Source organism: Athene cunicularia (assembly GCF_003259725.1).
Source record: "Athene cunicularia isolate RWA chromosome 8 unlocalized genomic scaffold, athCun1 chr8_part1, whole genome shotgun sequence".
Classification (NCBI taxonomy): Eukaryota; Metazoa; Chordata; class Aves; order Strigiformes; family Strigidae; genus Athene; species Athene cunicularia.
Window position 1 is genome coordinate 13,009,566 of NW_020799109.1, and position 23,872 is coordinate 13,033,437.

The 23,872-nt window shown below is 40.4% G+C and overlaps 1 protein-coding gene across 2 annotated transcripts; it reads left to right on the top strand.

The window, feature by feature from the left end:
- Positions 1-7,675: 7,675 nt before the first annotated feature.
- On the top strand, positions 7,676-22,693 carry ST6GALNAC5 (ST6 N-acetylgalactosaminide alpha-2,6-sialyltransferase 5). Of its 2 annotated transcripts, XM_026853464.1 has the most exons (3): positions 7,691-8,915; positions 14,279-14,386; positions 21,701-22,693. In XM_026853464.1, the coding sequence occupies exons 1-3, from the start codon at positions 8,455-8,457 to the stop codon at positions 21,930-21,932; spliced, it is 801 nt and encodes a 266-aa protein (XP_026709265.1). In that variant the 5' UTR covers positions 7,691-8,454; the 3' UTR covers positions 21,933-22,693. The 2 variants fall into 2 exon arrangements, with proteins under 2 accessions (XP_026709266.1, XP_026709265.1); XM_026853465.1 differs by lacking the exon at positions 14,279-14,386 and having other exon boundaries at positions 7,676-8,915.
- The last annotated feature ends 1,179 nt before the right edge of the window (positions 22,694-23,872 follow it).

Genomic DNA, 23,872 nt, shown 5'->3' on the forward strand with positions numbered 1-23,872 from the left:
ATGACCCAAATAGTATTGCAGAAGGAAACAAGTGCTTGAATTTAAACTCAGATACCGACTTTAAGGATCAGTAATGCTTAGCTTTTAAGCTAGGTTAGACAAAAAAAAAAAAGTGACCCTGTAAAACTTGAAGCTCAAAACAAAAAAAATCTTGCACAACCATGACAGGTGCAGAGAGAGCAGCTGAGGGCCTATTTCCATGAATCATTTAAACTGGAAAGAATTGCCAAAACATACCAAAGCAGATGAGAGAAGTCGATGTGAAAACTTTCTGAAGCAAAAATCCAAACTGTACAATACCTTTTCTGTAGACCATTGAAGTAATTCCTGTTTTTCTGACACTTCAGTGATAACAATTTGCATAGTTAAGACGCCATGCCTGTGGCTTTACTGCATTTTAGTGCAGAACAAAAGAAAAGCAGTTTGATGTAATATGGATGTCTATTTGCACTCCTTTTAAAATAAACATTAGGCAATAACCATTTCTTTAGAGCCTGTATATTGTTCATATGATTCTCTCTCTTGTATAACAGCTCATGTTCATCAACATGATACATTCATGCCTGATTTTCCAGTTCTGTCTTTCATTGAGGATATTCTTTCCTTTCTCTTAGATTGCTTTTTCTTCTTAGACCATTACTCTAGTTGATAGCTTCAGGTTATCATTGTATCCTATCTCCCTCTCCAATAAGCCTATGATTGATACTAATCTTCCTCATGGGACACATTTATAGGATGCAGGATGGAAACTACTCTCTAAATCTTAGTTTTATATGTGCTGACAATTTGCAAGGTTGCACCTTATATTCACTTCAGGTGGCTTAGGGGAAAACATCAGCACCTGGTAATCACGCTTCCAAATAAGAAGAGAAATACGCTCCATATACTAAAAGTTGCCTTGTTAAGTCTCCTGTGCTGTTTCTGCTTGTATTTTATGTAGCTAGAAAGGGCTCGGTTTCTATAGGTGGTCAGTGTCCTGTAACCAACTCATGCCTTTTCTTTCCAGTGAGAGGAGCCATATTTTAATTAATCTAATGGAAGCTTTGACTAGCAGGCAGTCCCCTGAAAAAGAGTTAATGTGCCGGAAAACACTTCACACAAGCAGAAGACTCTTCATTGACTAATGTGCTTAACGGTACTTTTTCTAAGAAAATTATCCCAGTGAAAGCTTTATGGAGTGCATTTGTTTTTCTGTTTTTCTTTTCATAATATAGCCTCATGTTTTGAAATTGAATTAGATATGTCTAGGGACCTTTTGAAAATAGAATTATAGAATTATATTTTTACTACAGGTTTTGCAGATGCCCATCAGTATAGTATCGTGGAAAACAAAAATATTCCATTCCTTGGAGGAATAAAACCTAGGGCACTGTGATCACTAGTGTGATGAATGCATTTGCTGAAGTCTGGCTGTTTCACTGTTTCTGTTTATCAAATATCTGAAGGCAGAGTCCAGTTATATAATTAATTCTGAAGAATCAATGGGAAATGAAGATGCTAATGTTTCTACGACATTTGCATATTCAAGCTCCACAGCCCAAGAAACAAAGAGAAGTAATAAGAAATTCATTTATTTTATCTTTTATCTTTTTAAACAGACATGCATTTATCTTTATGAACAGACTTGCCAAACCTTTTTTGAATTGCAAAGTTTTGCAGCAAATGCCTGTTGTTTGGATTTGCATAAGGATTAACAATGTTGGGCAAGTGGTATCTTCTAACCCTTTCTGTTTACTTGTGTGATATCAGTCACTGGGATACTGTTTTCAAAGCAATCGTTGCTTTTAGTTCAGTGGATAATGGCGATTGTTTTCATGGCAGATTCTCTTGACATTTCAAAAGTCTGGTTCAACAAAAATGATAAATGTATTTGCTCAGAGGACTTTTGTTCCCCTCTTTAAGAGCTCTCTTAGTATAAGGGTTAAAGAATGAAAATTTATGAAACTTGAGGGGAAAGTCTGAGCTGGCATGCAGAGTGTAGAAATTGAGCTACATTCCCTATCTGAACATACGTGTGAAAATGTCATGGTCAAAGCAAAATCATCTCTTAGATCAGAACTTGGCACCACAAAATTGAAGCACCCAGAGACTTGAAAAGGGCGTGTACTACAGCAAGTTGAAGTTGGTTGAAGTTTAGTACTCTCTTCATGCTTTAAGTGTTTCAGTCTGGTTTTTTTGTTCCAGCTTTTTATACACAGAAGTGTTACCTAAAATATCCCAGTATGCATCTGAATTATTTTTACTGTTCAGAGAAGACTAGTTTGAGAGCATCATTTTATAGTGTGTCAGGTAGATGGGACTTGAAAAATACCAAAGTAAACTCTTTGTGCTTGAATGTTTTTTCATTTTAGGGTCTTTTCATATTATTATGAAAGCACTGTTCCAACATTAATATATAACAAAGCAGAAATTATCAGGGAACTTGCATTATTTTCACAGGATCGTGTCTCCCAGAGTACTTGCATTGTGGAAATCACTTGTGAAGTGCACAGCTGTACTTCACTAATGAGACAGCTTAAGCCCCACAGCTTGCTGCATTGAGTTACAGAACAGAAGTTACTTTGCAAATGTGAAGCTTCAGGGTTTCTATTCTACTTTAAGGTGATTGTTGGGAATTTCTCAAAGAAAAATAGGTTTGGCCTTACAATCATCAGTCTTCTAGGGAAAATATAAAGGAAGAAGGCACACTGATAGAAACGATATGTATCGCTTGCTTATGAGGGATGGATGTAATGGCAGTAGAAGCTTTATACCTGGAGCAGTGCTGAGTGACAGGCTCACAAGAGCTGGAGCAGCCGTTTGTGATGTGCCAGCAATGTGCTGGGGATGCCTGTAGCTCCTGCAGAGGTTGGGGAGCCCACTGTGACAGGGGGATTGTCCTCGAAGCCTCTGGGAGAGGAGAACTTGGAAGGAGCAGCCAGCCTAGGGGAGCAGAGGTCCTGAGCCAGCAGCTTGTGAGAAACCTCAAAGCTACAAGAAAGTAAAAGTTAGAACTGAAACTGCAGGACAAAATATTGTATTACTGGCAATGCATTAATTACTCAGTGTTGTTGCCGGTGGCTGATGACCCAGCAATCAAGAACAAGCCATAAGTAATAAATTACATTGAACATGAGGTGAACACAGGGTTTATTAACATCACATATGAAATACTAATTACGTTCTGTGCATGAGGCAAGGAACATAAATAGCAAATACTGAGGTAGCACACAGTGAGTGTCACAAGCTAGCTGTTGTGCTCAGGGCAGGCACAATGGGCAGTAGGTAGGGGAGACGTGAAACTCCTACCAGTGAAATTATCCGCTTTATAACAAAAAGAGAAAGGCAGACTGCTCTGAAATAAGCTCACTTTGTCCTGAACCAGTACAACACTCTCTTGTAGTGTTTATGTGTGCTTTTTCAACCATTAATATAGTCCTATACTGCATTAATTCAATTGAAAATGGGAACAGTTTTGCTTTCTGGTACATCAGTCGTCTTCTACCACTACTTTTACTTTAGCAGTCAGTTTGGGACCTCTTGCAGAGGAGGTTGTTGGTTCAGTAATACGGTTTGGGTAGTTAATATAGAGTGAAGAAGCCCTATAGCTTTTCATTCCAGATCAAACAGACAAGCATGCTGGTGCTGGATAACAAAATGCTGTAGAAGTGTTGCAGTGCAAGAGAAAAACATAGCTGTCAAGTACCTTACTGATATTTTACACTTTTCAGTCTCAGATGCTTAGTTAAAGGTCATTCATCCAAAATGAATTTGGATATTCTTTAACCTTTCTATGTCTCTCTTGCTCTCTTCCAATACAATTTGAAATCATCTGAAATACTTCCAGATGCATCTGTGAGGAATGGTGGTGTTCATGAACTGACAGGTGGTCTTTTACTGCTGAACTCAGTAATGAGCTGTTCGTCACTGCGGAAGATCTTTTTCATCTTTTGTTTGTGTGTTTGTTTTGTTGGCCAGGTCATCAATGCCAAGATAACATTCTATCTATCTATCTATCTATCTATCTATCTATCTATCTATCTATCTATCTATCTATTTATTGGAAAGTTTTATATTACTGATAATGGAGTGATCTGAACCCAGGGGGCTTGAAGGGTAGGTCATTAAGTACTCAGTATAAGAAAAAAATGTGTGTTTTCCAGTGTTCCCATTTTTACTGGAGGGAATTGTCTTGTTTTCTAAATCTTGACTTTAAAATCAAAAGACTTCTATAAGAAAAAAAAAATTTTGATTTCATCACAAAGAAAATAATTATATCTAAGCAGAGCATATTTTGAATCAGGAATAGTATATTTCCATTGATTTTTTTTTTTTTTGTGAGCAATAAAGTGTCTGAAAACAACATTTTTCTGTCATTGGACAACATGGATTTAAAAGTCAATAACAGAGCAGATTGCCTCAAATTGGAAAATACAGAAACAACTGCAGCACTGCTTTTTTGTTTCTGTTTGTCTGTTGGTTGGTATTAAACAGATCAGATGTACTTACTGGGCTATGATCTGTGTAAGTGAAAGTTGCCCAGAGGCAGTTTGCCCATGGTATTTACAGCAGTGCAAGGCAGCATTCATTTGTTATGGCCACTAAGGTGCTGTCATGGGGCTTACCAGAACCTAGCGAGGTTCATCTGCTCCCAGTCATTCCCTTGGAAAGGCCCATCTTTTCCCAAAAAGCACCACCTGATTTTGCTGTCTTCTGGGGTTCTAGCACTGTGAGCTCGCTGTCTTGTAACCTCCGTTCTCCCTCTCCCCACATGTACTTTAGGTGACTGGAACTGAGAGGTAGTTTGATCTGACTGACTTGTGCTGTAGAAGTAGCCGCATGCTCTGCCATGTCGTGCACGGTGCTGTACATATACTTCAGGTACACGTAAAACTGTGGCTGATTATTGACAATGGGTATGATTAAATATCATCCACTTTTACATGCATGGTGTGTTACCTTCCAAGGTAATTAATACAGATGCCATAAAACTCACTGCCTCTTGCCCTATCCCTTTTCTGGGCATTTTGAAGCAAGGCTCATGAAGTGAGGGTTGCATTGCCTACCTAAAATATAATTCATATGTCATGGGTTTGCTTTTTTTCTGGTTTGCTTTTTTTTCCCAGATATCACTGTAATAATTACCGTAACAGAGAGCTTTCTGTGGAGTTAATGTTCTTCTGGCTTAATGGCCCCTGGTTATTCTCAGGCCATCAACTTTTCTCAGCTGGTCATCAATCCCAAAGAACTGCCTTGTGCCTCCATTATTATTGCTTAAGTAGATGACATTTCTGGTGCAACCACTGCCTCCCAATGAGATGATATTACAGCCGATAGCTTTTTTTCCCCTTGCTTTCAATATTGTCAAAGCATTATAAACAGCTGGTATGAGAATGTCTTGGCTGTTGGCTGTGAATTCCTCTGACAATTTTTAGGTGCGAGTTTTGTAGACTTCAACTGAGAGAATCTGAGTGAGGTGACTGAAAATTACTTGCCCAGAGCAGCAGGCTCAGCCCCCATGCATCATTCAAGAAGTAGCTAGGCAATATCTGAATGTTTCAGTCTAAAGACTTTTTCCCAGAAGGAACAGTTTTAAACAAGATCTGGGACAAATGTTTTGGGGGGTGTTAATGTTTATCATCTAGCAGACGTTGACATCTCGCTCCCTCAGCCCCCTCCCCAAATTTCCACAGCTCCACTGATGGTTGTCCTTGTTTCCTAACAATTGATGAATTCTCTGTCAGACTTTTCAAAGAAAGGAGTAAGTTGTAGCTCAGTAGGCCAGAAACCAGCAGAGATTGTTTAGGTGAAAATGTCTTGCTATGTGGATATTCAAACCCATGTGAGTTAACACTGGTGCTGACTACATTTCCTTTAACCTCATTAGCACTTCATCTTGCTTTCCCAAGCATGATGGTGGAGCAGCTAGTTCACCTTAGAGCCTTTTCCTAGGCAATTCATCAAAGTGGCAGATGAAAGCTTAAAGGAAAATGCATGTAAATACTGCATTAGGAACCTTGGCTCACAAAGGCATGAACATTTCTACCCATATCATTAGCTCTGGATTGCAGTCCATATATGTGAAAGGAACTTTGTTGTTTGGGGAAAATGGAGATACAAAGCACACTGGTTGTATCATTATGCAAATTGTATAGTTTAGTTATTTTCTCTTTAATTAAAAAGCACTTCATCATTCATTAGCTATTCTCATAGAAAAAAGCGCTCAGACTGCAAGCACTTATTACTTGTAAAATTAAAACCAAGTTACTTAAGTAAAATACCCCCTTCAAATACTATGGGCCAAAGCATTTTCAAACTGGGGGGTGAGGTCGTCTCAAACCTAGGTTATGTCTTCTTTCCAGCTTTAGAGTTTTCAGCTGTGCTTCACTGCACACTGATTTAGTCATTTGATTCCTATATCCAAGTGGTTGATACTAAGTGTAATTATATCGCACCATAACTTCTCATTGCTAATAAACCCACCAGGTTTACACCTGGAGATGTGCTAGCCGCGTTTGTAATGGCATAAACAACAAGCTGCCATGGAGAGCCACAGGGTTTGATCTCGAGGTGCTGAGGCCCTCATTGTCAAAGATGGGTTTAGGTTGCTGTAGCGCTCTTCGGAGCCAATGAACACTGTCACCTCCTCACTATCCTACAGGATCAGGCCAGTGCCACAGTGCAGGAGACGACGGCTCTCAGCATGTTGTGTGTTCGATTTGGAGCCTCTGGAATTAAACAAGCCGGTTACTCATCAGGAAGGTATTGGAATGCCATCCTTTATGGTTGTTACGGATACTCTCAAATAAACAACCGACCTCCAAAAATAAGAAAAAATTATTATTAACACAGATAACTAGGCTCTCCGTAAATTACAGGTTCGAATGTCTGTGAGAGGAGAACAGAACAGCTTTCTAGGGTTTAATGCCAACCCAGAACACATAAGAAAGCCCTGCTCCCTAGGGTTTAACGACAACCCCAAGCATTTTACAAAGCCTTGCTACCTAGGGTTTAATGACAACCCAAAACGCTTTATCGCTCACCTGACAAGTGAGGGTTCTCAACCTGGAGGACCTGCTCAGGGCAGTGTCCCGACCCAAGGCACCTCAAGGAGTTTCCTTGGGCAGTGTCCTGACCCAAAGGGCGAGTCCTCGACTGAAGCATGCTGCTCCAGGGGACGAGCTTCAAGTAGCCCCCCCACCCCCAGGGACTCCATTTATACCCAGGCCCAATCTGACTTGTAGGCAATAGTGGCTCCCATTGGCCAAAAGCCCCAGTTGCCACGAGGCCCTGAGAACAAAGGCAGCCCAAAGCTGCTACACTTCAGCAGCCAAGAAGCTCTGCTCTCAGTGGGCGGATGCACCTGACACAATGGTTAGCGATGAAAATAAAATTCTGATGGACATCCTTAGGGAAGAAGATCAGTAGATCAAAATGATCATGAACCAAAATGGCCTTCCAAGGAACCTCAGACGACTGAGCAATCACAATTCAGACTGTTTGCCTTTTTTTTTTTTTTTTTTTTTCCCCAAAGAATGGGTACGATACTGTGTATGTTCTGTAATTGATGTTACCGGTCATAAATGCTGCAAGATACTGTTCATGGAGGGCCACCAAGGCACACCTTCAAACAGTCTTTATCTCCCAGTTTATTGTATTCTTGTTAAAAAGCAGCACTGTGGGGATACTGTTAACCCTTTGCCCCTTTTTAGTTCTCATGCTGAGCAGCAGATACACTTACATACTCCTCTTATTGATACCTATATTGGTGGCATACTTCAGTAATATGATTTATCATTCATTTTCATTTTCATGAAAGCTTGTTTTACTCTCCTGATTTCATTAGGTCAGCCACTCACTGAACAGGCACCTCCTGTTCCATTTTACTGTGTAACTTTTAAACATGACCTGATAAGCTAGGAAAAGTTCAGTGCACTAACTCACTGTCGTGTAAAATACACAAAGACATTAATGACCTGCTCTGACTGTTGAACCACAAAGGAGGTACGAGAGCCCTGCAGTGGTTATGGCACCAACCTGGAAATAGCATGGAAGGATTGGACCAAGGTATAATTCTCTTCCCTTAGCAAACTGTCCTGACCCCAAGGTTGAAAAGCTATTCACACCTGTGCTTATGAGGACTTACAATTGATTATTTCCGGGAAAAATGAAAAATACTCCAATTACAGCTCATTTATGGTAAGTGGAAGAAGTACAATCCTGAACAGCTGGGAACAGTATAGAAGCTGTTGTGATTATTGTATATGAAGCAGCCATGGAAAGGAGGATTTCAACAGTGGTCTTCTTAACTCCACAGAGGACCTTTAAGGGCTACACCACATTTTCCCCATCTACAAAAAGTACAGGTAATGTGTCCCCAGTTATTTGGTAAGCCTACTGGGAGAGATTTATGTAAAGTCCTCTGAGATTTTTGCTGTAAAATAGGCCATGCACATGTAATACAGTTATCATGTAATGAATGGGAAGATGTCTAAAGCTAATTTTGAAGTATGTGTGTCTTTGCAGCCTTTAAAAATGCACTGCAAGAGTTGTGCGTTGGTAACCAGCTCTGGACACCTTCTGGGAAGTAAACAAGGTGACAGAATCGACGAGACAGAGTGCGTAATACGAATGAATGATGCACCTACTCGAGGTTATGGAAAAGATGTTGGAAACAAAACGAGCCTTCGAGTCATTGCACACTCCAGTATTCAGAGGATTCTGCGAAATCGCAATGAACTCTTAAATATGAGCCACGGTGCTGTGTTTATCTTCTGGGGTCCCAGCAGCTACATGAGGAGAGATGGTAAAGGCTTGGTATATAATAACCTGCAGCTGATGAATCAGATACTGCCTCAGTTAAAAGCATATATGATTTCTCGCCACAAGATGCTTCAATTTGATGACCTTTTTAAACGGGAAACTGGGAAAGACAGGTGAGAACTTATGTGGCTACATTTGGGGGATGTCATACAGTAGTAAAATAATGTAGTTTATATATACCAATTTAAGATCTGCTCAGAGAGACCATCATACCCATTAAATCCTCTGCTTCATGAGTTCTAATATGGTATGACATGCCAAATAACATCACTTGTAACATAAGTAAAAAATATGCATCAAAATAATTTGTATGGAATATTGCCTCATCAACTTAGAATACCAGAATCTGGATGTACTGTTTATACAGCCAAGGAGGCAGGAGCTGTTTAAATCTCACTTTGGGTAATATACCTGAAAGTTTTTTTACTGATTCTGAAAAATCAGAATGGATAGATTATGTTTTCTTATAGAGGAAATGCTACCATTCAGTGAATTATAATAGCTGTTTATTGAATTTAAGCATTCTTGGAACATTGCAGCTGTAAAGCTTCTTGTAAAACAAATAAACATTAGTCATACATTAGGTGCTTCAGAACAGTTCATCTTACATTTCCAACTGGGAAAAGGAAAGTTATTATGATAGTTACATCTTTATGAGACTGTTTATAACTTGCAGGCTGATCTTCAAATCAAATTTTTAGTAAGTGACCCACTGCAGGACTTGAGCATTTTCACACATAATGTTTGAAAATTGGCATTTAAAACAAAGACTTCCTAGCAAGAAATACATTTATTTTTAATGAACTCCTATTTTTTACTTATTAAATATGCTGCTGTAAAAATGGAACAGGGCCCCCACTTAGGTACAAATAAAGAGGTTGGTTTATTGTGCAGTAACTCATGGTGAGATTTTCTAGCTTCACAAATACTGTACATACACACCAAAGCTTGGAGCTGGGCTTGATCCTCTTGAGGATGGGGAGGACTCCAGAGTATAGACTTTGTTTTCTGGGCTGCACAACAAAGGCAGAACCAGTGTTATAAAGGAAACTCTTATATCCTCTTAGCTGATGGTGACTGTATCTGCTTGGCATTTGCAGCCTTTGTCACAGCCCACATGGTTTGCTTGCAGAGCTCTGTTCAGTTATAGTGGATCAAACTACACATCTAAATTCTTGACTGACTCACAGCAGCTGACTAAAGCACACAGCAACTCAGTTTATTACTGTTAAAGGTCCTTTTCTCTTCATCCTCAAACTGGTGCTTGTGATTCTCTGCCAGAGACTCTGCCTCTGCCAGAACAAGAAGGAAGGAAAACAAGGGGAGATATCCTGCCAGTTCTGATGCGTTATGGTCTTTTCCAGGTTTTTTCACCCAGAGTAGAGTGAAATAAGCACTTGAACCCTTCAGGAAAAGGGAAAAGGATCCTCCATATGTCCAGTATTTACAAAGTCATGAAAGTTAACAAAGCTGTAGTTGGACTGTAACTTGGGCTACCCTCAGCCCTGAGGATCAGACCCAGTTGAAGAGGGATGCACACTGCCACCTCGCTGCCTGGATTACTCTTTCAGTGTCAGACCACATGCAGTCCCCAGTTTTGAGGAACAGTTCATCTCCTCTGCTTCAGTCTGGCCAGTTCTGCCATGGAGAGCCAGGGTCCCGTTCCTTTCCTGACACTTGCTGTGCAGTTTCAGGCAAGCTGCTCTTTCTGGTTCCACATCACCCATCTGGAGCAAGAGGCCTATAAGCTGTGCATGTGATGAAAGCATTTCTTTTTCTGCACAGGCACCAGGGTCAGTCTTGGCTCCTGAAACATTCTCAAGGCATTTGAGACATTAATGACATTATAACAAGTTTATAGTGGACTCGGTTATGGGCACCCTGTGCTCCCAGTGTGAATCAAGGGCACTTGGATGCTAGCAAAATTCAGCCTCATGAACAGGTCCTGTTGCTTTTAAGAAATTGCAGGCTCTGCCGTGTACGAACCGCTGCTTTAGAGGGCACATACCGCATACGTGAAGGACTAAGAAGATTAAAACAGGAGATGAAAATAAATGAATAGTCAGCACGGAAAAAGAGAGGGAAGATGAAAAGGAACACAGGTAGGAAGGAATTTGTAAGGGAAGGAAATTTATGTAGCTGTGGGGGCAGGAGCAGAACATTGTTCAGCCCAGAATGTTGCAGTTCCCTGGGAGGTTTCTGCTGAGCTCTTGACATTAGTGCCTGCAAAAAACAAAGGAGTGAGAGAGAAGGCTGATTGCAAAGTTGCAATAATCAAACCATTCATTTCTGTCTTGAAAATGATGAGAAAAAATGTAATTGGGTGTATTGTGCTTTTCAAAAAAACCCCTGATCTTGAAATGAAGGGAAACCTTCAGAAAACATTGCCAGTTAAATAGTATAGTGAATGACAAAGGCTGCAGAGCAATATACTTGGTATTATAAAGTAACTGCACTTGAAAATAACTTCATAATTGAATAAGGGTACATTAAGAAAATATGATTCAGAACCAATATTATAGTAATTAGATAAAGGAAGCATAAATGAAGTAACTGCAGGAAGAGTATTTCCATAGAGATTATAAATGAGATTTTGTTGGAGCAGAAAGGCCTCTAATTGTAATTTAGTGTGCACTACAGAATTATCAGCACAGTGTGTTAGTTCATCATATAAAAGAATATCTGATAATTTGCCCTAATAAGCACATGACAGTTCTTCATATTCTTTCATTAAAGCTGATTAGGTATAAAACCAGTATTCTTTTGTGGGACTCTTGTTCAGATCTTTTATGAAAAGGCAAGACACTGTAACTCTGTTTCTGTATGGCTGTCCCATAAACATGGTATTTCAAGATGCCAAAGTGATACTTGAGTAAGTTTCAAAATCTTCATTTAATTGTTTAGCTTTTAAGCTAGTTTATTTAAATTCAGTTTTCTCCTATTTCTTGAAAACACTAATTTACAGCATAAGTGTGAGTAAGCAAAAAGAAAACTAACTCAGCAGACAGCCTAGCTAGGTTGCCTGACCCGTGCAAAGCCCAGACACTTTGGTCATGGGTTAGATATAAGTGCTCTGTCATTTGGAATGTAATGTCTTAAGCACCTAGAACAGTGGCCTTGTGCAAGCTCCAGAGTGCTTTTAGCCTGAGCATGTTCCTGAATTACCTAGTGATTCCTAGGCTCAGAAACTCTCGAGTGGCAGGAAAGCAAATATTTCAGGCTTTTTCTTATCTTTCCCTTTCCTAATAATTTTGAGCCAAAAGTTGTTTCCTGTTTTGTATTGTTGCAGTGTCTGAAGGCCTCTGCTCAGCTTATGACCCAGCTATGACATTGTGAAAAATTGCACCCCTCCAAGCTTAAGTGCAAATTCAGAAAATAAATAAGGCCCCTTAATTGGAACTAATGAGATGCTTAAATCATGTTATTCTCCAAATGCTAGCTTAGCCTGAAAGTCTATGTTAGGAGCAGTGAAAAACTTACGTTTCAGGAGTTCATACATTACCAGGTGACCTACAAAGGACAGGACAAATTACCTGGGTTCCCCAGCATCCTTCAGGTATTTTTGGTTAAAGAATTCCCTTACGTTTAGAAATGCCTTTTAACCAGCCAGCACCGATAACCACCTCTTTTCCTTGGCAATAGTCTAATTCACTGAGGAAACGGGAAACCTTGGTGCAAGGCATTCCTCAATCTGATAGTGCTCAAAACATCTCCCTCCTGCTGCCCTGTAGGTGACCTACTTGGAACCGGCTTGTTCAGCATTAGCTTGGGAAGCTGCATGGTGGGCTCCTGCCTGCTGAATTGCGTATTAGTAATTGCTGGCACCTGCAGTGGCTGTTGTGACTTCAGGTCCCTGATCCAGGACTGTTGTGCACTCCACTATCACTGGGTAAACTCTAAAAGATGGCCTTGGAACTGGGGTCAGGACCTGGGGTTCCCAGGTGACTGCTCTGACCAGAGCCTCATGTTCTCAGCTGTGCTTTTGGGGGTGGGGTGGGGTGGACTGTGGGGTGTCAGAATGTTGCAGGTGTCAGACAGAGGTGTTGTGGAAGGGGGTTAATGTAGTTTCCATATTAGTACAATCTGACACAGTGCAGAAGCCATCCAGTAGCCTGCACTTGCTCTCACGGTGCCTCAGCTTTAGTAGGAGACAAAAGGAGAGCCAGTCACTGTGACAGGCTGTCATCAGGAATCTGAGGCCTGTTTGGGTCACAGATGACACAAGCTTGAACTTCTTCCTGTGGGACGTTCCTAGCTGAGTGCAGAGCCATTAGAGAGATCTGCTGTCTCCTTCTTTAACAGTATTTGAAAGATCTTTGAGTGAACTTGTTTTCTCTGGAGCAAATAACCTAACTTCATGTGACTCAGTTTCTGACTTGACTTGATCCTGTAGGGCTCTCCCTAAATATGCTTTTATGACACCTTTAAGACATGCTCCTGCTTTCACTGACCCTCCCGTTCCAAGACTGCCAGCATAGGGACCGTGCAGGGACTTAACACAGGACTGGGACTTCCAGTGCATGTGCCGGGCAACCAGTAACTTTGTAGTACCCAGCTCTCACACACTAAACAGCCATGACAAGCAAATGCTAGGACTGGAAACATTAATGTTGCCATTTTGCAGATCAGAATCTGTGATACAGCAAAATTTAAGCACAGCTTGCAAATCTCTTACATCTGTGAGCAGTTACATGGAGATATCTCCCATTTGGCATAAATAATGCTACTGTCAGTTGTGCTGCTTCTAAGGATTTCTCCCAGCCTGTAGAGGTGGCCGGAAAGGAGCTGCCTTAGAGGGCTCCCTTGCAACACTGTCATTCATATTCAGAGGTCCCACCAGGCAGGGATGGGACTCGGGGCAGACAGAGGGGTAGCACTTAGGATGAAGGTTTCCCAGGCTGGCTAAGGGACAGGCATAGCTGCAGCTAATGAAGAGTTTCCTACCAGCAGTCACCGTGACTGTCTGGGAGCTTCTGGAAACCAAATCATGGATGGGGTGGGAGGAAGAATTATTAGACTGATCACTTGAGGCCAGATCTCACTCCAGCTGACAGGCTCCTCTGTATGCTGTGGGAGGCAGCATTTTAAGCAGCCCTCTTCTCCCCTGTGATGCATCTTCCTGGGCACCTAGTGGGTAAGCTCCATTAGGTGATTATAGATGTGTATAGATTACTAGCAGAAGAATATAAACATAGGACATAAAATTTCAGTCATTTAAAGTAAACTTACCAAAAGGTCAGCTAAATATTAACACTGCTGTGCCCAAAATTAATTACAGCAAGGGCAGTTTCTGCATGGATTAGTCCACTGACAGAAGACACTAGCAAAATCATTGAAAGGTGAGCAAGCAAAGTAGTCTTGGTTGCCCAATTTTCATAACCTTTCACAAGAATGAAAAAAAAAAGACCAGAAAATGCTTCAGATATCTCAAGAATTATTTGTCAGCCTAGAAACTTAATTATGTTTTTGCTTTCAGGAAGATATCCAACACTTGGCTTAGCACGGGCTGGTTCACAATGACTATCGCATTAGAGCTCTGTGACAGGATAAATGTTTATGGCATGGTGCCACCGGATTTCTGCAGGTAGGATTTATTTTGGAACCATTATTAGCCAACAAGGTTGAACGTTACAGATAAATATCTGAATCTTTTAATTTATTTTTTTTTCTCTGCAACATGTCTTCAGTTGTCTTAAAGCAATTAATTAACATGTCCCCAGATCTGAAAACAACAAACAGCATTTGATTATGTTATATAAAATATTTAAAAATTTTGTTTGTAGTGTGGGAGAATTAATCTATCTTGTTGGTTTCTTTTAGTCTCTGAATATTTATCAGCTAAAAGTATTGCAATAATTGGCATGAAATTAATCTAAAAAAAGGAGTATTGGGAAACATTACTTTTAATTTGTTTTTAAAGTTCCCCCCAATTAATAGAGGAACGGCGTTCTCACAGTGACTAGTTTCTAGATTGAACTTTCTATGCAACTCAAATTAAGATTGTTGTATCTCTGTCACACGAATCCCCATCTTCCAGTAAACTATCTTTCTGAATAATCCCCACCAAAAACAACCCCAGAATTTGGACCCACAGAAGATACAGTCATTTTGGTCATGTTTGTGGGCCACAAGTGGTAGAAGCAGCACACAAATTCTGTCAGTGGAAGGTATGTGACCCCTTCATGCTGTTCAGAAAGTAACAGCTTTTTTTTGTGGCTGCATTGTGTCTCCAGCTATATTTGGGACTCAGACCCGAGGTGCTGGTTAAGGTTTCCCGCTGTGAATCAGTGATAAACAGTCTTCAGGACTTCTGGTACTGGACCAAAATCAGGTCAGCCACATGGTGCAAAGCACCGATCCAGTACAAATTCATAACAACTTGGTCTACACCAGCAATCCTTACACTGACCTAAGTATCACCTGTCCATCCATTAGTAGGCCTCACGCTCTGGCCTTTTAGAAAAATGTGGTTCTGTGCCCACACCCAGCCCTGATCCCATTTGCACCGTGAGGTGACCCAGCAGTGCACAGAGCCGAGTACTGGCAGTCTGGAACAAGGGCATCAGTGTAACGTTTCATCTCCTGCACATGAATCCCTTTCACTAAGAAGCACTTGCTTGATTTTTTTGGTTGCAAATGTAATGATTTCACTGAAGTCTGGTTCATTGACTAATTCAAGATGCCTTTCAGGGGCAAGGGGACCAAGGCTGCAGTGACAGGTTAGCTCATCTATCAAAGAACAGGACTGCTTTGACTTTCTTCTCAGCACTGAAAAGGATCATTGAGGAATATGCATTTGTAGAAATCCCTGAAGAAATTACAGTATAAAATGTCAACACTAAATTCCACTTTGTGAGAATTTCTACAAATTATAACAAAACACTGATGATAAACGCTGTGATGTACTGCCAGATTTCATCATGAATTCTCCAAGGAAAGTAACAAACTAGATCAGATATTCCAGACAACATAAATACCTTCCACAGCACAGCATTTCAGTTCACCTGTCATTTCAGTTGGCCAAAGCACACTTCTTCGGTTTCTGTAAGTGGCTGGTCTGTCTTACTCCAGGCATGGCTGTATTCCAGTGGCACACAGAAGTAACTCTTAAATAAACCAATGATCTAAAAATGCAGAAGACAGGAATTCACTGCAAAGCAGTGCTCAATCCTAACTTCTCAGGTGAATTCAGATCAGTTTAGATACATACACTTTAAAAAAACCCCAAATTCTTAAAAAGAGAGGCTAAAATTGTCACTGAGACCATATGAAAGGCTTTCACAGAATTGATACACTGAAATCAGATGGATATATTAAATTACAACACAGCAAAGGCTGTAACCATTGACAGATGTAATAATGCTTACAGCCTGCATAAAAAAAATCTTAACAAAGGTACACTCACCTGGTTGTAAAAAGGGAAAAGGTCAAAAGAATATAAAATGTTCTTACTTCAGGTTTATCCCCCAGATGTTGAAGGGGAAAACTGTAGTTGCCATGACTGGAAGACACTATCCACGAAGGGCTGTGAAAGGAACCTTCCCATAAATACCATTAACCTTCTTAGATTGCTCTTCAGCCACTCATTATGAAGTTAAACAGTGCTTCCTTTCAAAGAAATAAGACAACAAAATAGCAGAAAGAAGGAAATATTCTGTAATTTTAAGCCATATTTCCTGGTTTTCAGTCAGACAAAATACAAATTACTATTAAAAAAAAAACCAACCAACCAACCCAATCAACAAAATATCCCACCTTGTCTAACGTATGCAAGATGATATACTTTAGTTGCTATGCAACTAAAAAAAAATCATTAAGATTAAAAAAAAAAACCAAACCACCAACCAAAACTCCTATTTCTATTCAGAGTTAGTATCACCAAATTTACAACTTCAGCAGATACTCATTACTTTTTAAGTATTAATTTGTGGAGTAAGTAATGAGTGTGGGTGATCAGAGTCATGGAACTAAATTAGTATCACATCTGTAACGTGAAGGACATCTCAAAGGTATTGTGAATATCATACTGTTGATTCTGCTACAGATTATTAGCCTAAGATCATTAACCAAATTGCTTCCCACCCGTGCAGGGAAAATAGTCTATTGAAGGAAGGAGTCTGGAGTACAGACTAAAAGATTTGTCAGTGTTAATTGCAACAACGTGTTTTAGTTTCATTTCTATTTACTTTCACTGGACATTGATTTTTATGGCTGAACTGGAATTGGTGACCTGATTATTACAAATTTTTAGTACTTCACAGCAAAACTATATGTAATAACGAATCCCTTTCCTACATATTTATGCTCTAGTAAGGGTTAATGGCTTTTATTCTGCTCTCATACTGTTAAATACATCTGACTTGCACATTCTAGAAGATGAAAGCTTGTGCTGCCATGCACATTGCAAAGATTTTGGAGAGCATGTGCACCTCTCTCTTTCACCACAAGAAAGACAAGCCATCTTGTATTTTTTTCCAGTGCCCTGGGATCCACTCCTAGCCTTTGTGGAGCGAACTAGCAGCCCAGCTGGGAAGCCTTTCCCTCTCTGAGCTCCCTTTGGCAGCCTCCTGAACTGGGACATGAGGGATTTTCCTCCTGCCTCTCTAGCCCAGCAGCCAGACTGTGGTGCACAGGCGGATAGCACCACAGTTCCTGAAGGCACTGCAGTGCTGCTGCTCTTCTTGGTGGCTGCTCAGCAGCATCGGTGGGAAGGACACAGAGAAGCCTGCATGCAGTCTGCAGTAACTCCAGTCCCTGTCCACTGCAGTATCAGCAGCAGTGAGAGGCTGGTTCCTTGCAGGTATCTCTGGGTACTCAAGCGCACAAAGAAAACTAATGGTGTTAGTGAGAAGAGCCCTCTTTAAGCCCCCTTCTCTTCACGGGCCTTCTGGAACTCAGAGAAACTTAAAGCTTCATTTTAAGCCTTATTTTAACTCATATGAATAATTTTTTCTCCAATTACGGAGCCAGATAATTTTCCTATAAGAATCCTCATTTGACTGCCAGGCCATTTCCCATCTGTGATAATTTGCCTGAAAATTGGCACTTTAAATCCTTTAATTTATTCCTTTGGGTATAGCTTTTAAATCTAGTGTTTTCTTACCTCCCTCTCTCCACTTTTCAGTTGCTTTAAATCAAGTGCAAAGAAGCAGTTGTTGCTAGCTACATTTCCTGGGTCTTAATGGAAGAAGAGGTGCTTACAGGACTGTAAGCCATATGGGGGATAGTTATGCCCTTTGGTCCATGTGCCTGAATATCACCTCGTTACTTCATTAATGGTTTGGAAAACAGGGCTAGTATAGAGGTCAAGGAAATGGGATCCAGGGAATAGAAGGCAAAAAATTACCCAGAAATCTTCATAGTCCTGGCACAGAAGCTTGCCCATCACTCAACATATTAATGACACTTCAAAATATGAATTATTTTACAAAGCATGTGAGTACATACACTTTTAGTGGGTTGATTTATAATGGCTCTTCATTTGTAAAGGAAGAGGTTGACCAGAATGTGAGATGGGATGGCCTTGTTTTTCTGCCTTGTTTCTTTTGAGGCAAACACTGCTGTATTTTCAGCTTTCACTGTGGGTGGATACCATCTGTAGGAAAATGTGCACTGAAGTGGCAAACAGTAGATGACTGACATTGGGTACAGGCACTTACACAGTTGCTGTGCTGGCAGGCTATTAGGCAGGAAGTATAGTGTATTTTACAGAGGAACTTTCCTAGATTCCTCCCAGCTGTGATATTAATATGCATGCAAAGTCTGACAAAATACTGATTAATGTCCAGTATCAGTCAGTGATAAAACAGCATCTGTTTTAATGTTAATAAATGAGGTGGCAAGCAATTTCCGTATAGAAATTACTCATGCATTTCATTTGCTGGTGACACAAGCTAATTGCAGAGTTAGAAGATAACACAGTACAGTTAATTTGGGTTATGGTGTAGTTACTTAAGCCAGAGTTCAAATCCAGACCTTACTAGCATGCATGCAATCTAAGGGAATCCAGAACTCCTATGAAAGGTAAAGACTTCAGACAAAATGTCCTAGGGTATCCAGCTGCCTTTGAGAGTTACTGAATCTGAAACAGAAAATTTGGAACTTAGCCTCAAAGCCTTAGTCAGCTGCAGAGTAGTCTTGGAGAGGTCTAAAGCCACCAGCATTTTCATTTTTGCATTGCATTCATCTCCAGTTGAGCCAGCAGACCTCCGTACAAGCCGTAACAGCACCCATCAGGGGATGCCTGAACCCAGCAGGGTGCCCAGACCATGCTCCTCTGCCTCTCTTGCCTGCCAGGCCCCGTGCAGCTGCTGTTCCTGGACTGTTTCTGACAGGACACTGCACAAAATACAGTGCCCTGTTAGAGCCTAGCACTAAGGACATCCACTTAAGATACTCTTCATGTTAGCTTCAGAGCCTCTGATGGTGTGGAATCCCTGTCTTCAAAAGGGAAATCCATTACTAAAATACCCACTGGTAGAATACTGATGACATAAGTGATAAAGTACTTACTGGGAGGTACAGGCTTCAAAACATGGCTTCAAAGAGGCAACAGAAGTGTATAACCCTAGGTAAATACTAAGTTATCAGAGTGAGGGAGAAGAAAGAGGACCACTATCAAGCCTTCTCTTCTTCCTCTCTGCACCTGATCCACCTGTATACTTTGGGGGTTTTGTGGAGAAAGAAAAATGACCAGCGTTTCTATAGATCTCCATGAGAAATCTGATTACGGTTATCACCGTCATCCATTGCTAACTTCAGTGTGTAGCGAAGGAACAGTGAAAAGACATACAGCCTTAATTTCCTGCTTTTTGCTCTTCCAGGTCATCTTCTACAAACCCAACTCAGGCCTTCATAAAAAATGGGGTGGGGCAGCAGAGGGAGGATCCCAGCCAAATGTACCCAGAGGTATCAGAGCCAGCAGCCCTGCAGGCTCACTTTGCAATACCAGGCCCTCAGCAGTTAGTTGACTGCACTTGTTCAAAGTCTGTTGGAGATACGATTTCAACTTTACTAATCCTAACTTTAAAGCAGTAAATTTACATCAAGTAATATAGGTTTACCCTCAAGAACACAAGAGTAAAATCCAGCTTCAGTGCAGAAAGGAAGAGCAGTCTTAATGAGAGGCAGAGGCCTATTGGTTCAGTAGTTCTTGAGAAAAAATGAATCACATTAAAAGGTATCCCATCAGATTTACAGTAACCATACAAATGATTCATTTAAAAGATTATGAGGTCCAATGTATCAAAAAATTATGTGAAAAATTAATTGAAGATTAAGATCTAATAGTTGTAGCTAAACACACACCACCACCACCCACACCCACCCCCTCCGAACATTAAATTTCTATATGAAGGCTATTTTTTACTTTAAAAATGTTTTCTGTAGGTGAGGAAGGATTTTTTTTTACTCTTACGTATTGCAGTGAGAATATATACAGTAAATTTAGAAACCATCTAATGTTAGAAATGTAGTTTTATTGTTATTTTGGTCTTGTAAGATTGATCATCATGTTATGTTACCAGGAAGCTAGATTGATTGAATTGAAGCGTTAACCTAAGGTATAAATGGAAGACATCAGCGATGTCATACATTACCACTGCACAGACAATATGGATTATGGTAAAATAAGAAAAATTAAGAGAATTGCACAGGTGACAGAATTACACAGTAAAAATAATGACCAGGACAGAATACTGACAGATTGTGGATGCATTCAGTTGAAAGTGAGCTTAAATATTAGCTCTTCAAAATGAAAATAATCAACTCTATATTAGAACTGACAGCCCGGAATCTGCATTAGATTTCTTGCTCTGTACTAAGGGCCTGTTCAACTCAGGCTTTAACATAGAACAGTCCCAAGGCTTGGCTAAATGGTAGTATTTGCATTAACTTTTCTGCCACTACAAAATAGTTTGTTGGCTGCAACTGTGGAGAGGGGTAGAATTGTGTTATTCTGTCTGGGACAGCTGTCTCTCTTTGAATTTATGACAGAGATGCTGTATGAGTTCTTGTCAGCCCAAAATGCCTGTGCCCAAAGTAAAAATGTATTTGCTACAGTTTAACATAGAAAATAAAACAAAATGAGAATTAATCACTTTGGCTTATTATAATAGATAAGTGCTTTTTATGAATGTAACAGTAAAGACACTGAGGTTAGAATTGCTAAAACAAACTTCATCCAAAGTATCTAATTGGCCTTTGGCATATCCTGTGAGTCCCCACATGAGTACTCACCTCCTGCTGGTTAATGCTGATGAGCTCACAAGGACACAAGACACTTATGGGTGAATAGTTTTAATTTTTAGCTTAGACACATGAAAGCTGCCATTGTAACATGAAAAAGAACTAACTTCTACATCTGATGTTTGATTATAAACCCAGCAACAGCAGTCTGTGTATCACTGACCTGGCATGCAGATACACCCATTGAAGTTGTGCACTCAACCTCGTGCACCATGCTGGGAACGTTCCTCTGAGCTGATGTGACACAGATAACCACCTCCCCTCTATCTTCCCCTTCCCTTTCTTCCCCCAGTTCAGTAAATACCTCTGCAAGGCTTTTTACAAATCACAATCTAGATATAATCTCTTAAGCAGTTTGCTTCAAATTTCAGAGTAGTAACATAGCCCTGCAGCACTCTTGCTTGTTTTTGAGCTACTGCTGTCCTTTATTTAACTAGGAGGAGGGGATTAAAGAAGAGTAATAGAAAGCACAAAGAAAACACCTTTTTCCCATTCTGATGTATTAAATATGCAAGAAAAATACAGCTACCTAGAAATTTGGTTTAACTGGGAGAAAAGGTGGATTTGAGCCCATCCGTTTATTAAAGATAGCATCAATTCAATCAGTAAAAAAGAACATCCTGGGCTTCCATCTATTTTCTTTCTTCCACAGGGATCCTAATCATCTTTCAGTACCTTATCATTATTATGAACCTTTGGGACCTGATGAATGCACAATGTACATTTCACACGAGCGGGGACGAAAGGGCAGTCATCATCGTTTCATCACAGAGAAACGAGTGTTTGAGAACTGGGCACGGACATTCAATATTCACTTTTTCCAACCAGACTGGAAACCAGAACCACTCGCTGTAAATCACCCCGAGATTAAACCAGTGGTCTGAGGGATGAGTGCACAAGGCCACAACCACAGCCACCTACTGTGTCAGCCTTGGGGGTGTTGGACCTTCTGGGACAGCAAGGCAACCTAGAGGAGAAGGGTAACAGGATTTGCAGCCGATAACTGCAACAGCAGTCAGGAAGTTACGAGATGAAGGAGCAGAGCGTATCAAGAGTACTTTCTATCGAACTGTGTATTAATCCAGTATATAGCCTCTTCTGGCCATCTGACTTCCTGTGTGTGTATGTGATTTGTGAAAAAAAAACGGAGTATCATTAACGGATTGTTAATTCATTATGGTTTTTTAAATTACAATGCCACTGAATTTTCATAGTGAAAACTTAAGTATTTATTTAATGGAGGTTTTTATGAAACCTAGGCCAGTATTTTTCTAATTCACTGTTATGTGGTTGTTTATCTTTCATAATCTTTCAAATCCAAAATTACTATTGCTGATGGTTTGAAAGGCCTAGCTTTTTATTTATAAAATTTGTTTTAAAAGTATGATTCTATATAGCATGTAATGAATATTTGATCTGGAAATATTGCATTCCTTTTAAAAATTTTGGGCTCTGTTCCAGCCTAAAGCCTTTAACAGCAAGAATGGTCCCATGTGCAGATCTAGCTAACTTTACATTCTGACATCTCATGTTAATATGAAAACGGTGGTGAAAATTCTGTTTGATATTAATGTGCATTTGCTGCTGTGCTATCAAGCTGCTGGTTTTTTAATTAGGGGTGGGAGGAAGGAGGGCAAAGTTAATCCAAAAAAAATCACTGGCTATAGCAGCATGCTTTTCAGTGAAGAGACCAGGCTAAGGCTGGAGGGGTTGTATTCTGTTTTGCCTCTTGTAGTCCTGCAAGAGGCTGAAGAAGCACCCTGCCTGAGACAACAGACTACACACCTGGCAACAACTGCTTGGAACAACATGACCACATTTCTGAAATCAAGAAGTTAAACTACCAGTAGCCAAAAAGATTACAACACTGCACCTGCAAAAATCTCTGCCTTCCACTGTTCCAAGACCATCACTGTTCTCAGAGATCCCGGACAGCATTAGAGTTGGAATGTTAAAGTTCCACGAGTACAAAATTGTCTCCTTGAAAAGAGCAAAGTGACATTTGCCAGTTTTTCTGTGAAGTACACTCGCAGGGCGAGTCCCTGCAAAAGCAAGGGGATGGACAGTGCTAGTGCTGTATATGGAACCTCACAGTGTGAATTACTGTGGCTTGTGAATAAAGATTTCAGTTACAGTATTATTTTTCCTTTTGCCTCACAAATATTAAATCTCTGATTTCTTCAAACTAATCAGTAGGAGTAACTATTGCATGAAACATACCTCAGGTGGCAACAGGTGTCTCTCATAGACAAATACTAAAGCTCGAACAAAGATAATACCTTAAAAAGTTTAAATCCAAGAAGATGACCTCAGAGGCGATACGCAGAACTGGGACCAAACTCTATATCATTTAAACCCACTTAACAACACAGAGTCTTCCTCTTTACAAAACTGGACAGCAAGAGCTGCAGCTGCCCTGCAGGAACCCTGATTCTCTGGGGACAAAGTGACTGCCCTGCCAGGGGCAAAACAGTGTTAGCCCTGTAATACTGCCTGGACCTGAAGAGCAGGCCTCCATGAGCCACTCTCACTGCTGCAGCCCTCCCCACTATCAAAGAGCAAGAAACCATAACCTATTTTGCCTTAAAACCTTTCTTTTTGTGTTCTTCCTGGTGCACACCACTCAGCATACAAACTGAATGCAAAGCTCTACTATTGTCAATTGCTTGTAACCTGTCTCTTGTCAGCTGGTGTTTAACTCTTCCTCTTTCACTGATTGTGTTTTACTCCTTCCACTTGATTTCACAACATTCTACAAAAAACAGAATGAATTTTGAACTAATGGTAATTTGAACATCCCTTTCAGCATGTGTACTGGGGCATG